Raw genomic sequence first — 22,270 nt, 5'->3', positions numbered from 1 at the left:
GAAATTGGAAGATAAATCACGACACTAAGAGATAAATCACAACACTGGAAGGTAAATCACGACACTGGAAGGTAAATCACGACACTGGAAGGTAAATCACGACACTAGAAGGTAAATAACGACAAAAGTAGATAAATCACAACACTAGAGGACAAATCACGACACTAGAGGATAAATCACGACACTGGAAGGTAAATCACGACACTAGAAGATAAATCACGACACTAGAAGATAAATCACAACACTAGAAGATACATCACGACACTGGAAGGTAAATCACGACACTAGAAGATATATCACGACACTGGAAGATAAATCACGACACTAGAAGATAAATCACGACACTAGAAGATAAATCACGACATTATAAGATAAATCACGACACTGGAAGGTAAATCACGACACTAGAAGATATATCATGACACTAGAAGATAAATCATGACACTGGAAGGTAAATCACGACACTAGAAGATAAATCATGACACTGGAAGGTAAATCACGACACTAGAAGATAAATCATGACAATAGAAGGTAAATCACGACACTAGAAGATAAATCACGACACTGGAAGATAAATCACGACACTAGAAGGTAAATCACGACACTGGAAGATAAATCACGACACTAGAAGATAAATCACGACACTAAAAGATAAATCACGACACTGGAAGGTAAACCACGACACTAGCAGATAAATCATGACAATGGAAGGTAAATCACGACACTAGAAGATAAATCAAGACACTAGCAGATAAATCACAACACTGGAAGATAAATCATGACACTGGAAGATAAATCACAACACTAGTAGATAAATCACGACACTAAAAGATAAATCACGACACTAGAGGATAAATCACGACACTAAAAGATAAATCACGACACTAGAGGATAAATCACGACACTAGTAGATAAATCATGACACTAAAAGATAAATCACGACACTAGAAGATAAATCACGACACTAGAAGATAAATCACGACACTAGAAGATAAATCACGACACTGGAAGATAAATCACGACACTGGAAGATAAATCACAACACTGGAAGATAAATCACGACAATATTAGATAAATTACGACACTGGAAGATAAGTCATGACACTAGAAGATAAATCACGACACTTGAATCACGACACTAGAAGGTAAATCACGACACTAGAAGATAAATCACGACACTAGAAGGTAAATCACGACACTAGAAGATAAATCACGACACTAGAAGATAAATCACGACACTTGAATCACGACACTAGAAGGTAAATCACGACACTAGAAGATAAATCACGACACTAGAAGATAAATAACGACACTAGAAGGTAAATCACGACACTAGAAGATAAATCACGACACTAGAAGATAAATCACGACACTAGAAGGTAAATCACGACACTAGAAGGTAAATCACGACACTAGAAGATAAATCACGACACTAAAAGATAAATCACAAAATTGGAAGATAAATCACGACACTAAAAGATAAATCACGACACTGGAAGGTAAATCACGACACTGGAAGGTAAATCACGACACTAGAAGGTAAATAACGACAAAAGTAGATAAATCACAACACTAGAGGACAAATCACGACACTAGAGGATAAATCACGACACTGGAAGGTAAATCACGACACTAGAAGATAAATCACGACACTAGAAGATAAATCACGACACTGGAAGGTAAATCACGACACTAGAAGATATATCATGACACTAGAAGATAAATCACGACACTGGAAGATAAATCACGACACTGGAAGATAAATCACGACACTAGAAGATAAATCACGACACTAGAAGATAAATCACGACTCTAGAAGATAAATCACGACACTGGAAGGTAAATCACGACACTAGAAGATATATCATGACACTAGAAGATAAATCATGACACTGGAAGGTAAATCACGACACTAGAAGATAAATCATGACACTGGAAGGTAAATCACGACACTAGAAGATAAATCACGACACTAAAAGATAAATCACGACACTGGAAGGTAAACCACGACACTAGCAGATAAATCATGACAATGGAAGGTAAATCACGACACTAGAAGATAAATCAAGACACTAGCAGATAAATCACAACACTGGAAGATAAATCATGACACTGGAAGATAAATCACAACACTAGTAGATAAATCACGACACTAAAAGATAAATCACGACACTAGAGGATAAATCACGACACTAAAAGATAAATCACGACACTAGAGGATAAATCACGACACTGGAAGATAAATCACGACACTGGAAGATAAATCACGACACTGGAAGATAAATCACGACAATATTAGATAAATTACGACACTGGAAGATAAGTCATGACACTAGAAGATAAATCACGACACTTGAATCACGACACTAGAAGGTAAATCACGACACTAGAAGATAAATCACGACACTAGAAGGTAAATCACGACACTAGAAGATAAATCACGACACTAGAAGATAAATCACGACACTTGAATCACGACACTAGAAGGTAAATCACGACACTAGAAGATAAATCACGACACTAGAAGATAAATAACGACACTAGAAGGTAAATCACGACACTAGAAGATAAATCACGACACTAGAAGATAAATCACGACACTAGAAGGTAAATCACGACACTAGAAGATAAATCACGACACTAAAAAATAAATCACAAAATTGGAAGATAAATCACGACACTAAAAGATAAATCACGACACTGGAAGGTAAATCACGACACTGGAAGGTAAATCACGACACTAGAAGGTAAATAACGACAAAAGTAGATAAATCACAACACTAGAGGACAAATCACGACAATAGAGGATAAATCACGACACTTGAAGGTAAATCACGACACTAGAAGATAAATCACGACACTAGAAGATAAATCACGACACTGGAAGGTAAATCACGACACTAGAAGATATATCATGACACTAGAAGATAAATCACGACACTGGAAGATAAATCACGACACTGGAAGATAAATCACGACACTAGAAGATAAATCACGACACTAGAAGATAAATCACGACTCTAGAAGATAAATCACGACACTGGAAGGTAAATCACGACACTAGAAGATATATCATGACACTAGAAGATAAATCATGACACTGGAAGGTAAATCACGACACTAGAAGATAAATCATGACACTGGAAGGTAAATCACGACACTAGAAGATATATCACGACACTGGAAGGTAAATCACGACACTAGAAGATAAATCATGACACTGGAAGGTAAATCACGAAACTAGAAGATAAATCACGACACTGGAAGATAAATCACGACACTAAAAGATAAATCACGACACTGGAAGGTAAATCACGACAAAAGTAGATAAATCATGACACTTGCAGATAAATCACCACACTGGAAGATAAATCGCGACACTAGAAGGTAAATCACGACACTAGAAGGTAAATCACGACACTAGTAGATAAATCACGACACTAGAAGGTAAATCACGACACTAAAAAGTAAATCACGACACTAGAAGGCAAATCACGACACTAAAAGATAAATCACGACACTGGAAGATAAATCACGACACTTAAAGATAAATCACGACACTAGAAGATAAATCACGACACTAGAAGATAAATCATGACACTGGAAGGTGAATCACGACACTAGAAGATATATCATGACACTAGAAGATAAATCACGACACTGGAAGATAAATCACGACACTAGAAGATAAATCACGACACTAGAAGATAAATCATGACACTGGAAGATAAATCACGACACTAGAAGATAAATCATGACACTGGAAGGTAAATCACGACACTAGAAGATAAATCACGACACTGGAAGATAAATCACGACACTAAAAGATAAATCACGACACTGGAAGGTAAATCACGACACTAGCAGATAAATCATGACACTAGAAGATAAATCACGACACTGGAATGTAAATCACGACACTAGAAGGTAAATCACGACACTAGAAGGTAAATCACGACACTGGAAGATAAATCACGACACTAGAAGATAAATCACGACACTAAAAGATAAATCACGACACTGGAAGGTAAATCACGACACTAGCAGATAAATCATGACACTAGAAGATAAATCATGACAATGGAAGGTAAATCACGACACTAGAAGATAAATCACGACACTGGAAGATAAATCGCGACACTAGAAGGTAAATCACGACACTAGAAGATAAATCACGACACTAGAAGGTAAATCACGACACTAGAAGATAATTCACGACACTGGAAGGTAAATCACGACACTAAAAGGTAAATCACGACACTAGAAGGCAAATCACGACACTAAAAGATAAATCACGAAATTGGAAGATAAATCACGACACTAAGAGATAAATCACGACACTGGAAGGTAAATCACGACACTGGAAGGTAAATCACGACACTAGAAGGTAAATAACGACAAAAGTAGATAAATCACAACACTAGAGGACAAATCACGACACTAGAGGATAAATCACGACACTGGAAGGTAAATCACGACACTAGAAGATAAATCACGACACTAGAAGATAAATCACGACACTGGAAGATAAATCACGACACTGGAAGATAAATCACGACACTGGAAGATAAATCACGACAATATTAGATAAATTACGACACTGGAAGATAAGTCATGACACTAGAAGATAAATCACGACACTTGAATCACGACACTAGAAGGTAAATCACGACACTAGAAGATAAATCACGACACTAGAAGGTAAATCACGACACTAGAAGATAAATCACGACACTAGAAGATAAATCACGACACTTGAATCACGACACTAGAAGGTAAATCACGACACTAGAAGATAAATCACGACACTAGAAGATAAATAACAACACTAGAAGGTAAATCACGACACTAGAAGATAAATCACGACACTAGAAGGTAAATCACGACACTAGAAGGTAAATCACGACACTAGAAGATAAATCACGACACTAAAAGATAAATCACGAAATTGGAAGATAAATCACGACACTAAAAGATAAATCACGACACTGGAAGGTAAATCACGACACTGGAAGGTAAATCACGACACTAGAAGGTAAATAACGACAAAAGTAGATAAATCACAACACTAGAGGACAAATCACGACACTAGAGGATAAATCACGACACTGGAAGGTAAATCACGACACTAGAAGATAAATCACGACACTAGAAGATAAATCACGACACTGGAAGGTAAATCACGACACTAGAAGATATATCATGACACTAGAAGATAAATCACGACACTGGAAGATAAATCACGACACTAGAAGATAAATCACGACACTAGAAGATAAATCACGACACTAGAAGATAAATCACGACACTAGAAGATAAATCACGACACTGGAAGGTAAATCACGACACTAGAAGATATATCATGACACTAGAAGATAAATCATGACACTGGAAGGTAAATCACGACACTAGAAGATAAATCATGACACTGGAAGGTAAATCACGACACTAGAAGATATATCACGACACTGGAAGGTAAATCACGACACTAGAAGATACATCATGACACTGGAAGGTAAATCACGAAACTAGAAGATAAATCACGACACTAGTAGATAAATCACGACACTAGAAGGTAAATCACGACACTAGAAGGTAAATCACGACACTAGAAGGTAAATCACGACACTAGTAGATAAATCACGACACTAGAAGGTAAATCACGACACTAAAAAGTAAATCACGACACTAGAAGGCAAATCACGATACTAAAAGATAAATCACGACACTGGAAGATAAATCACGACACTAAAAGATAAATCACGACACTAGAAGATAAATCACGACACTAGAAGATAAATCATGACACTGGAAGATAAATCACGACACTAGAAGATAAATCATGACACTGGAAGGTAAATCACGACACTAGAAGATAAATCACGACACTGGAAGATAAATCATGACAATGGTAGGTAAATCACGACACTAGAAGATAAATCACGACTTTGGAAGGTAAATCACGACACTAGAAGGTAAATCACGACACTGGAAGATAAATCACGACACTAGAAGATAAATCACGACACTAAAAGATAAATCACGACACTGGAAGGTAAATCACGACACTAGCAGATAAATCATGACACTAGAAGATAAATCATGACAATGGAAGGTAAATCACGACACTAGAAGATAAATCACGACACTGGAAGATAAATCGCGACACTAGAAGGTAAATCACGACACTAGAAGATAAATCACGACACTAGAAGGTAAATCACGACACTAAAAGATAAATCACGACACTAGTAGATAAATCACGACACTTGCAGATAAATCACCACACTGGAAGATAAATCACGACACTAGTAGGTAAATCACGACACTAGAAGATAATTCACGACACTAGAACATAAATCACGACACTAGAAGATAAATCACGACACTGGAAGGTAAATCACGACACTAAAAGGTAAATCACGAAATTGGAATATAAATCACGACACTAAAAGATAAATCACGAAATTGGAAGATAAATTACGACACTAAAAGATAAATCACGACACTGGAAGGTAAATCACGACACTGGAAGGTAAATCACGACACTAGAAGGTAAATAACGACAAAAGTAGATAAATCACAACACTAGAGGACAAATCACGACACTAGAGGATAAATCACGACACTGGAAGGTAAATCACGACACTAGAAGATAAATCACGACACTAGAAGATAAATCATGACACTGGAAGGTAAATCACGACACTAGAAGATATATCATGACACTAGAAGATAAATCACGACACTGGAAGGTAAATCACGACACTAGAAGATAAATCATGACACTGGAAGGTAAATCACGACACTAGAAGATAAATCACGACACTAGAAGATAAATCACGACACTGGAAGATAAATTACGACACTAGAAGGTAAATCACGACACTGGAAGATAAATCACGACGCTAGAAGGTAAATCACGACACTGGAAGATAAATCACGACACTAGAAGATAAATCACGACACTAAAAGATAAATCACGACACTGGAAGGTAAATCACGACACTAGCAGATAAATCATGACAATGGAAGATAAATCACGACACTAGAAGATAAATCACGACACTAGAAGGTAAATAACGACAAAAGTAGATAAATCATGACACTGGAAGATAAATCATGACACTGGAAGGTAAATCACGACACTAGAAGATATATCATGACACTAGAAGATAAATCACGACACTGGAAGATAAATCACGACACTAGAAGATAAATCACGACACTAGAAGATAAATCACGACACTAGAAGATAAGTCATGACACTAGAAGATAAATCACGACACTAGAAGATAAATCATGACACTGGAAGGTAAATCATGACACTAGAAGATATATCACGACACTAGAAGATAAATCACGACACTAGAAGATAAATCACGACACTAGAAGATAAATCACGACACTGGAAGGTAAATCACGACACTAGAAGATAAATCACGACACTAGAAGGTAAATCATGACAATGGAAGGCAAATCACGACACTAGAAGGTAAATCACGACAAAAGTAGATAAATCACGACACTTGCAGATAAATCACCACACTGGAAGATAAATCGCGACACTAGAAGGTAAATCACGACACTAGAAGGTAAATCACGACACTAGTAGAAAAATCATGACACTAGAAGGTAAATCACGACACTAAAAGGTAAATCACGACACTAGAAGGCAAATCACGACACTAAAAGATAAATCACGACACTGGAAGATAAATCACGACACTAGAAGATAAATCACGACACTAGAAGATAATTCACGACACTAGAACATAAATCACGACACTAGAAGATAAATCACGACACTGGAAGGTAAATCACGACACTAAAAGGTAAATCACGACACTAAAAGATAAATCACGAAATTGGAAGATAAATCACGACACTAAAAGATAAATCACGACACTGGAAGGTAAATCACGACACTGGAAGGTAAATCACGACACTAGAAGGTAAATAACGACAAAAGTAGATAAATCACAACACTAGAGGACAAATCACGACACTAGAGGATAAATCACGACACTGGAAGGTAAATCACGACACTAGAAGATAAATCACGACACTAGAAGATAAATCACGACACTGGAAGGTAAATCACGACACTAGAAGATATATCATGACACTAGAAGATAAATCACGACACTGGAAGATAAATCACGACACTAGAAGATAAATCACGACACTAGAAGATAAATCACGACACTAGAAGATAAATCACGACACTGGAAGGTAAATCACGACACTAGAAGATATATCATGACACTAGAAGATAAATCATGACACTGGAAGGTAAATCACGACACTAGAAGATAAATCATGACACTGGAAGGTAAATCACGACACTAGAAGATATATCACGACACTGGAAGGTAAATCACGACACTAGAAGATAAATCATGACACTGGAAGGTAAATCACGACACTAGAAGATAAATCACGACACTGGAAGATAAATCACGACACTAGAAGATAAATCACGACACTAAAAGATAAATCACGACACTGGAAGGTAAATCACGACAAAAGTAGATAAATCATGACACTTGCAGATAAATCACCACACTGGAAGATAAATCGCGACACTAGAAGGTAAATCACGACACTAGTAGATAAATCACGACACTAGAAGGTAAATCACGACACTAAAAAGTAAATCACGACACTAGAAGGCAAATCACGATACTAAAAGATAAATCACGACACTGGAAGATAAATCACGACACTAAAAGATAAATCACGACACTAGAAGATAAATCACGACACTAGAAGATAAATCATGACACTGGAAGATAAATCACGACACTAGAAGATAAATCATGACACTGGAAGGTAAATCACGACACTAGAAGATAAATCATGACACTGGAAGATAAATCATGACAATGGTAGGTAAATCACGACACTAGAAGATAAATCACGACTTTGGAAGGTAAATCACGACACTAGAAGGTAAATCACGACACTGGAAGATAAATCACGACACTAGAAGATAAATCACGACACTAAAAGATAAATCACGACACTGGAAGGTAAATCACGACACTAGCAGATAAATCATGACACTAGAAGATAAATCATGACAATGGAAGGTAAATCACGACACTAGAAGATAAATCACGACACTGGAAGATAAATCGCGACACTAGAAGGTAAATCACGACACTAGAAGATAAATCACGACACTAGAAGGTAAATCACGACACTAGAAGATAAATCACGACACTGGAAGGTAAATCACGACACTAGAAGATAAATCACGACTTTGGAAGGTAAATCACGACACTAGAAGGTAAATCACGACACTGGAAGATAAATCACGACACTAGAAGATAAATCACGACACTAAAAGATAAATCACGACACTGGAAGGTAAATCACGACACTAGCAGATAAATCATGACACTAGAAGATAAATCATGACAATGGAAGGTAAATCACGACACTAGAAGATAAATCACGACACTGGAAGATAAATCGCGACACTAGAAGGTAAATCACGACACTAGAAGATAAATCACGACACTGGAAGGTAAATCACGACACTAAAAGGTAAATCACGACACTAGAAGGCAAATCACGACACTAAAAGATAAATCACGAAATTGGAAGATAAATCACGACACTAAGAGATAAATCACAACACTGGAAGGTAAATCACGACACTGGAAGGTAAATCACGACACTGGAAGGTAAATCACGACACTAGAAGGTAAATAACGACAAAAGTAGATAAATCACAACACTAGAGGACAAATCACGACACTAGAGGATAAATCACGACACTGGAAGGTAAATCACGACACTAGAAGATAAATCACGACACTAGAAGATAAATCACAACACTAGAAGATACATCACGACACTGGAAGGTAAATCACGACACTAGAAGATATATCACGACACTGGAAGATAAATCACGACACTAGAAGATAAATCACGACACTAGAAGATAAATCACGACATTATAAGATAAATCACGACACTGGAAGGTAAATCACGACACTAGAAGATATATCATGACACTAGAAGATAAATCATGACACTGGAAGGTAAATCACGACACTAGAAGATAAATCATGACACTGGAAGGTAAATCACGACACTAGAAGATAAATCATGACAATAGAAGGTAAATCACGACACTAGAAGATAAATCACGACACTGGAAGATAAATCACGACACTAGAAGGTAAATCACGACACTGGAAGATAAATCACGACACTAGAAGATAAATCACGACACTAAAAGATAAATCACGACACTGGAAGGTAAACCACGACACTAGCAGATAAATCATGACAATGGAAGGTAAATCACGACACTAGAAGATAAATCAAGACACTAGCAGATAAATCACAACACTGGAAGATAAATCATGACACTGGAAGATAAATCACAACACTAGTAGATAAATCACGACACTAAAAGATAAATCACGACACTAGAGGATAAATCACGACACTAAAAGATAAATCACGACACTAGAGGATAAATCACGACACTAGTAGATAAATCATGACACTAAAAGATAAATCACGACACTAGAAGATAAATCACGACACTAGAAGATAAATCACGACACTAGAAGATAAATCACGACACTGGAAGATAAATCACGACACTGGAAGATAAATCACAACACTGGAAGATAAATCACGACAATATTAGATAAATTACGACACTGGAAGATAAGTCATGACACTAGAAGATAAATCACGACACTTGAATCACGACACTAGAAGGTAAATCACGACACTAGAAGATAAATCACGACACTAGAAGGTAAATCACGACACTAGAAGATAAATCACGACACTAGAAGATAAATCACGACACTTGAATCACGACACTAGAAGGTAAATCACGACACTAGAAGATAAATCACGACACTAGAAGATAAATAACGACACTAGAAGGTAAATCACGACACTAGAAGATAAATCACGACACTAGAAGATAAATCACGACACTAGAAGGTAAATCACGACACTAGAAGGTAAATCACGACACTAGAAGATAAATCACGACACTAAAAGATAAATCACAAAATTGGAAGATAAATCACGACACTAAAAGATAAATCACGACACTGGAAGGTAAATCACGACACTGGAAGGTAAATCACGACACTAGAAGGTAAATAACGACAAAAGTAGATAAATCACAACACTAGAGGACAAATCACGACACTAGAGGATAAATCACGACACTGGAAGGTAAATCACGACACTAGAAGATAAATCACGACACTAGAAGATAAATCACGACACTGGAAGGTAAATCACGACACTAGAAGATATATCATGACACTAGAAGATAAATCACGACACTGGAAGATAAATCACGACACTGGAAGATAAATCACGACACTAGAAGATAAATCACGACACTAGAAGATAAATCACGACTCTAGAAGATAAATCACGACACTGGAAGGTAAATCACGACACTAGAAGATATATCATGACACTAGAAGATAAATCATGACACTGGAAGGTAAATCACGACACTAGAAGATAAATCATGACACTGGAAGGTAAATCACGACACTAGAAGATAAATCACGACACTAAAAGATAAATCACGACACTGGAAGGTAAACCACGACACTAGCAGATAAATCATGACAATGGAAGGTAAATCACGACACTAGAAGATAAATCAAGACACTAGCAGATAAATCACAACACTGGAAGATAAATCATGACACTGGAAGATAAATCACAACACTAGTAGATAAATCACGACACTAAAAGATAAATCACGACACTAGAGGATAAATCACGACACTAAAAGATAAATCACGACACTAGAGGATAAATCACGACACTGGAAGATAAATCACGACACTGGAAGATAAATCACGACACTGGAAGATAAATCACGACAATATTAGATAAATTACGACACTGGAAGATAAGTCATGACACTAGAAGATAAATCACGACACTTGAATCACGACACTAGAAGGTAAATCACGACACTAGAAGATAAATCACGACACTAGAAGGTAAATCACGACACTAGAAGATAAATCACGACACTAGAAGATAAATCACGACACTTGAATCACGACACTAGAAGGTAAATCACGACACTAGAAGATAAATCACGACACTAGAAGATAAATAACGACACTAGAAGGTAAATCACGACACTAGAAGATAAATCACGACACTAGAAGATAAATCACGACACTAGAAGGTAAATCACGACACTAGAAGATAAATCACGACACTAAAAAATAAATCACAAAATTGGAAGATAAATCACGACACTAAAAGATAAATCACGACACTGGAAGGTAAATCACGACACTGGAAGGTAAATCACGACACTAGAAGGTAAATAACGACAAAAGTAGATAAATCACAACACTAGAGGACAAATCACGACAATAGAGGATAAATCACGACACTTGAAGGTAAATCACGACACTAGAAGATAAATCACGACACTAGAAGATAAATCACGACACTGGAAGGTAAATCACGACACTAGAAGATATATCATGACACTAGAAGATAAATCACGACACTGGAAGATAAATCACGACACTGGAAGATAAATCACGACACTAGAAGATAAATCACGACACTAGAAGATAAATCACGACTCTAGAAGATAAATCACGACACTGGAAGGTAAATCACGACACTAGAAGATATATCATGACACTAGAAGATAAATCATGACACTGGAAGGTAAATCACGACACTAGAAGATAAATCATGACACTGGAAGGTAAATCACGACACTAGAAGATATATCACGACACTGGAAGGTAAATCACGACACTAGAAGATAAATCATGACACTGGAAGGTAAATCACGAAACTAGAAGATAAATCACGACACTGGAAGATAAATCACGACACTAAAAGATAAATCACGACACTGGAAGGTAAATCACGACAAAAGTAGATAAATCATGACACTTGCAGATAAATCACCACACTGGAAGATAAATCGCGACACTAGAAGGTAAATCACGACACTAGAAGGTAAATCACGACACTAGTAGATAAATCACGACACTAGAAGGTAAATCACGACACTAAAAAGTAAATCACGACACTAGAAGGCAAATCACGACACTAAAAGATAAATCACGACACTGGAAGATAAATCACGACACTTAAAGATAAATCACGACACTAGAAGATAAATCACGACACTAGAAGATAAATCATGACACTGGAAGGTGAATCACGACACTAGAAGATATATCATGACACTAGAAGATAAATCACGACACTGGAAGATAAATCACGACACTAGAAGATAAATCACGACACTAGAAGATAAATCATGACACTGGAAGATAAATCACGACACTAGAAGATAAATCATGACACTGGAAGGTAAATCACGACACTAGAAGATAAATCACGACACTGGAAGATAAATCACGACACTAAAAGATAAATCACGACACTGGAAGGTAAATCACGACACTAGCAGATAAATCATGACACTAGAAGATAAATCACGACACTGGAATGTAAATCACGACACTAGAAGGTAAATCACGACACTAGAAGGTAAATCACGACACTGGAAGATAAATCACGACACTAGAAGATAAATCACGACACTAAAAGATAAATCACGACACTGGAAGGTAAATCACGACACTAGCAGATAAATCATGACACTAGAAGATAAATCATGACAATGGAAGGTAAATCACGACACTAGAAGATAAATCACGACACTGGAAGATAAATCGCGACACTAGAAGGTAAATCACGACACTAGAAGATAAATCACGACACTAGAAGGTAAATCACGACACTAGAAGATAATTCACGACACTGGAAGGTAAATCACGACACTAAAAGGTAAATCACGACACTAGAAGGCAAATCACGACACTAAAAGATAAATCACGAAATTGGAAGATAAATCACGACACTAAGAGATAAATCACGACACTGGAAGGTAAATCACGACACTGGAAGGTAAATCACGACACTAGAAGGTAAATAACGACAAAAGTAGATAAATCACAACACTAGAGGACAAATCACGACACTAGAGGATAAATCACGACACTGGAAGGTAAATCACGACACTAGAAGATAAATCACGACACTAGAAGATAAATCACGACACTGGAAGATAAATCACGACACTGGAAGATAAATCACGACACTGGAAGATAAATCACGACAATATTAGATAAATTACGACACTGGAAGATAAGTCATGACACTAGAAGATAAATCACGACACTTGAATCACGACACTAGAAGGTAAATCACGACACTAGAAGATAAATCACGACACTAGAAGGTAAATCACGACACTAGAAGATAAATCACGACACTAGAAGATAAATCACGACACTTGAATCACGACACTAGAAGGTAAATCACGACACTAGAAGATAAATCACGACACTAGAAGATAAATAACAACACTAGAAGGTAAATCACGACACTAGAAGATAAATCACGACACTAGAAGGTAAATCACGACACTAGAAGGTAAATCACGACACTAGAAGATAAATCACGACACTAAAAGATAAATCACGAAATTGGAAGATAAATCACGACACTAAAAGATAAATCACGACACTGGAAGGTAAATCACGACACTGGAAGGTAAATCACGACACTAGAAGGTAAATAACGACAAAAGTAGATAAATCACAACACTAGAGGACAAATCACGACACTAGAGGATAAATCACGACACTGGAAGGTAAATCACGACACTAGAAGATAAATCACGACACTAGAAGATAAATCACGACACTGGAAGGTAAATCACGACACTAGAAGATATATCATGACACTAGAAGATAAATCACGACACTGGAAGATAAATCACGACACTAGAAGATAAATCACGACACTAGAAGATAAATCACGACACTAGAAGATAAATCACGACACTAGAAGATAAATCACGACACTGGAAGGTAAATCACGACACTAGAAGATATATCATGACACTAGAAGATAAATCATGACACTGGAAGGTAAATCACGACACTAGAAGATAAATCATGACACTGGAAGGTAAATCACGACACTAGAAGATATATCACGACACTGGAAGGTAAATCACGACACTAGAAGATACATCATGACACTGGAAGGTAAATCACGAAACTAGAAGATAAATCACGACACTAGTAGATAAATCACGACACTAGAAGGTAAATCACGACACTAGAAGGTAAATCACGACACTAGTAGATAAATCACGACACTAGAAGGTAAATCACGACACTAAAAAGTAAATCACGACACTAGAAGGCAAATCACGACACTAAAAGATAAATCACGACACTGGAAGATAAATCACGACACTAAAAGATAAATCACGACACTAGAAGATAAATCACGACACTAGAAGATAAATCATGACACTGGAAGGTGAATCACGACACTAGAAGATATATCATGACACTAGAAGATAAATCACGACACTGGAAGATAAATCACGACACTAGAAGATAAATCACGACACTAGAAGATAAATCATGACACTGGAAGATAAATCACGACACTAGAAGATAAATCATGACACTGGAAGGTAAATCACGACACTAGAAGATAAATCACGACACTGGAAGATAAATCATGACAATGGAAGGTAAATCACGACACTAGAAGATAAATCACGACACTGGAAGGTAAATCACGACACTAGAAGGTAAATCATGACACTGGAAGATAAATCACGACACTAGAAGATAAATCACGACACTAAAAGATAAATCACGACACTGGAAGGTAAATCACGACACTAGCAGATAAATCATGACACTAGAAGATAAATCATGACAATGGAAGGTAAATCACGACACTAGAAGATAAATCACGACACTGGAAGATAAATCGCGACACTAGAAGGTAAATCACGACACTAGAAGATAAATCACGACACTAGAAGGTAAATCACGACACTAGAAGATAATTCACGACACTAGAACATAAATCACGACACTAGAAGATAAATCACGACACTGGAAGGTAAATCACGACACTAAAAGGTAAATCACGACACTAGAAGGCAAATCACGACACTAGAAGGCAAATCACGACACTAAAAGATAAATCACGAAATTGGAAGATAAATCACGACACTAAGAGATAAATCACGACACTGGAAGGTAAATCACGACACTGGAAGGTAAATCACGACACTAGAAGGTAAATAACGACAAAAGTAGATAAATCACAACACTAGAGGACAAATCACGACACTAGAGGATAAATCACGACACTGGAAGGTAAATCACGACACTGGAAGGTAAATCACGACACTAGAAGGTAAATAACGACAAAAGTAGATAAATCACAACACTAGAGGACAAATCACGACACTAGAAGATAATTCACGACACTAGAACATAAATCACGACACTAGAAGATAAATCACGACACTGGAAGGTAAATCACGACACTAAAAGGTAAATCACGACACTAGAAGGCAAATCACGACACTAGAAGGCAAATCACGACACTAAAAGATAAATCACGAAATTGGAAGATAAATCACGACACTAAGAGATAAATCACGACACTGGAAGGTAAATCACGACACTGGAAGGTAAATCACGACACTAGAAGGTAAATAACGACAAAAGTAGATAAATCACAACACTAGAGGACAAATCACGACACTAGAGGATAAATCACGACACTGGAAGGTAAATCACGACACTAGAAGATAAATCACGACACTAGAAGATAAATCACGACACTGGAAGGTAAATCACGACACTAGAAGATATATCACGACACTGGAAGATAAATCACGACACTAGAAGATAAATCACGACACTAGAAGATAAATCACGACACTAGAAGATAAATCACGACACTGGAAGGTAAATCACGACACTAGAAGATATATCATGACACTAGAAGATAAATCATGACACTGGAAGGTAAATCACGACACTAGAAGATAAATCATGACACTGGAAGGTAAATCACGACACTAGAAGATAAATCACGACACTGGAAGATAAATCACGACACTAGAAGATAAATCATGACAATAGAAGGTAAATCACGACACTAGAAGATAAATCACGACACTGGAAGATAAATCACGACACTAGAAGGTAAATCACGACACTGGAAGATAAATCACGACACTAGAAGATAAATCACGACACTAAAAGATAAATCACGACACTGGAAGGTAAATCACGACACTAGCAGATAAATCATGACAATGGAAGGTAAATCACGACACTAGAAGATAAATCAAGACACTAGCAGATAAATCACAACACTGGAAGATAAATCATGACACTGGAAGATAAATCACGACACTAGTAGATAAATCACGACACTAAAAGATAAATCACGACACTAGAGGATAAATCACGACACTAGTAAATAAATCATGACACTAAAAGATAAATCACGACACTAGAAGATAAATCACGACACTAGAAGATAAATCACGACACTAGAAGATAAATCACGACACTGGAAGATAAATCACGACACTGGAAGATAAATCACGACACTGGAAGATAAATCACGACAATATTAGATAAATTACGACACTGGAAGATAAGTCATGACACTAGAAGATAAATCACGACACTTGAATCACGACACCAGAAGGTAAATCACGACACTAGAAGGTAAATCACAACACTTGAATCACGACACTAAAAGATAAATCACGACACTAGAAGATAAATCACGACACTAGAAGGTAAATCACGACACTAGAAGATAAATCACGACACTAGAAGATAAATCACGACACTTGAATCACGACACTAGAAGGTAAATCACGACACTAGAAGGTAAATCACGACACTAGAAGGTAAATCACGACACTTGAATCACGACACTAGAAGGTAAATCACGACACTTGAATCACGACACTAGAAGGTAAATCACGACACTGGGGAGAACATACAAACTCCTCACAGAAACACCCACCGGCCCTAAGGGACCAGGGGGCCGGCAGTGTTCTTGCTGTGGGGCTCGCAGTGCTAACCACTGGGCCGCCGTGCCGCCCAATCAGAGGAAAAGGAGGAGAATAGAGGAGGAGGGGGGTTTCTTCCAAACGAAGATAAAATGAGCTGAAAACTGTGGTTATTTATAGTAGCTTAGGGCTCATGTGTTTGGAAGATAAAGATTAGTAAATAAGGGACTGGCCGTGGTAAATCATAAGCACGTGATCCTCCGAAATTAGTTTATGAATAAACTTCACTTAAAATGTAAGTCAAATGTTTCTGTTTTTTTTTTCTAAAATATTTCCATCTATAGCTACTTTTGAAAATTCTCTCAGACGCTAACCACAATACTGACTTTGGTGTGTGATTTCACAGCTAAATGTATTATGTGACACAGCAGTGGTCCAATCACACAAGAGACAGTTCTGTCCACTGTCCTGACTATCTGTTTATTATAAGCTCTACAGCACATGTATTACTTTCAGTGTTTATGTCACACAACCAGCGATCACTCTCCAGAGATCGCTGGTTCGCACACGAACACCAGGACTACACTTCCGCATTTGCCAGGACTACATTTTCATACATGCACTGCTCTCAGACACCCATGCTCACACATCTAGCTTGATTGCACTCACCAGCTGCACCTTGTCAGAGACTGATATCACACCACTCATGAACCCATCCAGTTTGCAGAGTCTTGTTTACCTAGTGTGACATTACAACGCTGTTCCCTGTCTTGTTTCTCCGAGTTAGACCCTAGCCTTGTATTCCCTGTTCTCCTGTTTAGCCGCCTGCCTTTTGCCTGTTGATACGACTACGATTTTGGATTAGCCTGCACATACCTGTTTGTACCTGATTTGACCACTGCTTGCCTGATGCTGAATAAACCTGCATATTGGATCTTACCTCCAGTTGTATCTGTCACTCCCCCCGGTCGTTACAGTTTGTAAGATATATCTGTCTGTGTTTGCCTCTAAATGTTTCTTACAGTAGTTTTATTTGTTAACAGTGTTGAATATGAGTCAGCAGATTCAAGAGACAAGACTCACAGGAAACACAAGAGTTTCACAGACAATCTCCAGTGGATCTTCCAGGTGGGAAAAAACTCATTTTCCTTCATTAAAGTCACTGAAATAACTCCATGTGACATCTAAAGGTATCAAGCTCTGGCAGACGATAAATATCTCTGCCACTAATGACGCCATTGCTGACTGTAAACAAATCTTCTACTGGTGCAAGCAAACTAGTCCAGTTGGGGTGATGTTTGACTGACAGTAGGTACATATTTTATATATATTAATATATTACGTATATAGCTGACAACAGTTTAAATCATGAAGGTAAAAATAAAAGATTTTGATAAAATATGAATAAAATATATTGTTCATTATGTTGATTATTATACTGATAAATAAACATTAATTTCATGTTACTTTCACAGATAATACACACATTTTTGATATACTAGGTATATGACTTGTTTGCAACACTAGTAATAAATTCTTTGTTGGACATTAATCTAGAGCAGTGGTCACCAAACTTGTTCCTGGAGGGCCGGTGTCGTGCAGATTTTACCTCCAACCCTAATCAAACACACCTGAACAAGCTAATCAAGCTCTTACTGGGTATACTTAAAACATCCAGGTAGGTGTGTTGAGGCAAGTTAGAGCTAAACCCTACAGGGACACCGGCCCTCCTGGACCAGGATTGGTGACCCCTGATCTAGAGTCATTTCAAATAGTTTCTGAGACACTGAAGTAATGATGAAAGCTTTGATCACAAGAACAAATAATATTTTGAACACAACATTTCAAAACCTTTTACATTCAGCAGTTTATTATGATGAGTTTGCCAATCATGCTGACAGACACAGAAAGAGAAAGCACTCCCTGCCTGTTTTACTAATTTTACTAGAAAATATAAACTGAGTCTTTACTGTTCAGATCTGTCTTTGTCTAATCAACATGATCAAAGATGTGACATATCTTTGATCCCGCACAATACAATGAGAATGTGAATATGGGTCTGTTGACCGGACACCACCTGCATTGGAATATCATTTGCCTACAGCTGTGTTTCTCACCCTCTGCCAGTACTGACTGGTGTTGGCTGAAAAACACGTGCTGGTCAGGGAGGTGTCCGCTCCTGCCGTATTTCTCAGCTCACTCGCTATTTGCTCCTCTGGAGCCACACGCGGTTTGAATCACTGTGTGGCATTCATATCCTGAGCAAGCTCAACCGCGCAGATGATACACTCTCACTGCATCTCACCTTTCTGGGAAAATGGCAGCTCCACCCCGTTGCAATCCACTTGATATGGAAACGTTTTAGTGAGACCCAGGTCAACCTGTTTGCCTAAGCCAAGACCACACATTGCACCCTACTTTCAGTAGCTGACACCATCACCCAGGCTAGAACCTCATCTACGAGACAGGCGTACACCCTAAGGTGGAGTCTATACGTTGATTTGTGCACTTCTCACAAAGAAGTCCAGAGAACTTGCTCAATCACTGTCGTGCTTTCTGTCCTTCAGGTTAAGATGGAGGATGGGCTGTCGCTCTCCACACTGAAAGTTTTCGTTGCAGCCATTTGCAGCTCACTAGAAGTAATACAATACAAATACAATTGCGAGACTCTATAATCTAATAGTGTAGCCGGTTTCTTCCCAGGTGCTGGGTAACACCGGCCATTCAAGAGAAAACTAAGCTCGGTGTCAAAAATGCTTGCTGCGCCACACTCTATAACCCAGAGCAACATGCGTGTTTTAACTGCTCTACTAGGTGAGTTGTTGGCACACCCTAGAGAGTTATTCTGAGGCCCCCTCCATTTGACACGATGGAGGAGTCAGGTGCAGGCCCGTTATGTTGTTGGTATGCCCGTTTGTCATCTTGAGTGCTGGGGAACGGTGTCAACTATGTGTGGTTCCTTTTTAAGGCAACACCATATGCATTACTCGACCATGGTGTGTCCCCTTACTGAGGTAAATCCGTATCTTCCCTACCAAGCGAACCATTTTCCATATGTTGTACTCCCCCTTCCTAGGGCGAACTCATATGTTATTCTTGTAACAGGTCTCACCATCAGGGTAGTAGTGATCTCCACAGTGTCCTTCCCCTTCAAAATTTTCCAACATACTGTCATATTATAGGTCAGTCCTAACATAAGTTGCTAGGCATGATTAGTGAGTGTAACTTCCCAAACTATTTTCCCTATTGAAGAAATTAGGGCCAGGAAAGTTGGTTGGTTACACCTTTGGTGGTAATTGGTATTCATGCTACTTGCCTGCTACACTTTGCACTCCAAAGTGTGCCATGGCACTTAGACTATTTTCCCCCTAGTCAATCAACTCTACACAAATTTGTAGTTATTGACTAATGGGGAAAATCTTGGTTACATATGTAACCCTCATTCCCTGAAGGAGGGAACTGAGATGTTTATGTCCCCAAATTTTATATGCATTCTATTTTGCATGTTTGCCTGTTTTATACAAATTACAGTGATTGATGCTTCTACGCGAATCCCCTACTTGATCAACTCGACATAATTGTCTCTGCTCCCTCCTTCAGGGAATGATGGTTACATACATAACCAAGACATATTTCACTGACAGCCCACATTTAGCCTTGTTTTAGCAAAGCTGTCTTTGTTTAGATATGTTTATTATGGTTCCCACAGCTAAAGCCTGTTCTGATGTATTTCAGACATTTGCAAGGTTTTTATTCTTAATCTGCTCCTGTGTATAAATAGGTTCTTAAACATCTTAACCAAAGACTTCTGTTGTAATGTGATGTGATTTTTGTTTGCTGCAGTTGTGAAATATCTGAAAACATTCACTGTAGTGATATGGAAGTGCTCAAAACCTGCCTGGATGTACTTTAGCTATGTTTATCCAAAAAATAACCGTTGAATGTTCATCAGCTCATCAGAATCAAACATTCAACACTCATAATGTATTAAAATATATTTTTAAGTATTGAGTAGTTTGTGTATGTACAGTTGCGTGTGAAAGAAAAGTTGGTTAAATATTTCTTTTTCTTTTTTCTTTAATTATAGAATCTTGAGAGCAAAATTAGCATATTTCTAAAGAGAGAACTGGAAAAGTTTAAGAAAATCTTACAAGATGAAAACAGACAAGACTTCGTCAAAGACTTTAATGCAAACAGTTGTAGTATTACAGAAGCAGCTCTTGATCTCACACTCTTCTTCCTGAGAGAGATGAAGCAAGATCAAGCTGCTGATACTCTCCAGGGTAAGAGACTCATGACCATCTGTCAGACTGACACTTACAAATATAGCTGGAAAAGTCTAGA

At 37.7% G+C, this 22,270-nt stretch overlaps 1 protein-coding gene across 2 annotated transcripts in view; it reads left to right on the top strand.

Moving 5' to 3' along the window:
- The window catches only part of LOC137490822 (NLR family CARD domain-containing protein 3-like), an 81,695-nt gene that overhangs the window by 20,797 nt on the left and 38,628 nt on the right, over nucleotides 1–22,270 (top strand). For both annotated transcript variants that reach the window (XM_087249813.2, XM_087249814.2), the window contains 2 exons: nucleotides 18,970–19,054; nucleotides 22,014–22,209. In XM_087249813.2, the coding sequence (XP_087105939.1) occupies nucleotides 18,970–19,054; nucleotides 22,014–22,209 (281 nt within the window). The remainder of the gene's footprint in view (nucleotides 1–18,969; nucleotides 19,055–22,013; nucleotides 22,210–22,270) is intronic.

This window comes from Danio rerio, chromosome 4 (assembly GCF_052040795.2).
Source record: "Danio rerio strain M-AB ecotype USA chromosome 4, GRCz13ab, whole genome shotgun sequence".
NCBI classification, from domain to species: Eukaryota; Metazoa; Chordata; class Actinopteri; order Cypriniformes; family Danionidae; genus Danio; species Danio rerio.
This window is presented reverse-complemented; position numbering and strand designations above follow the sequence as displayed.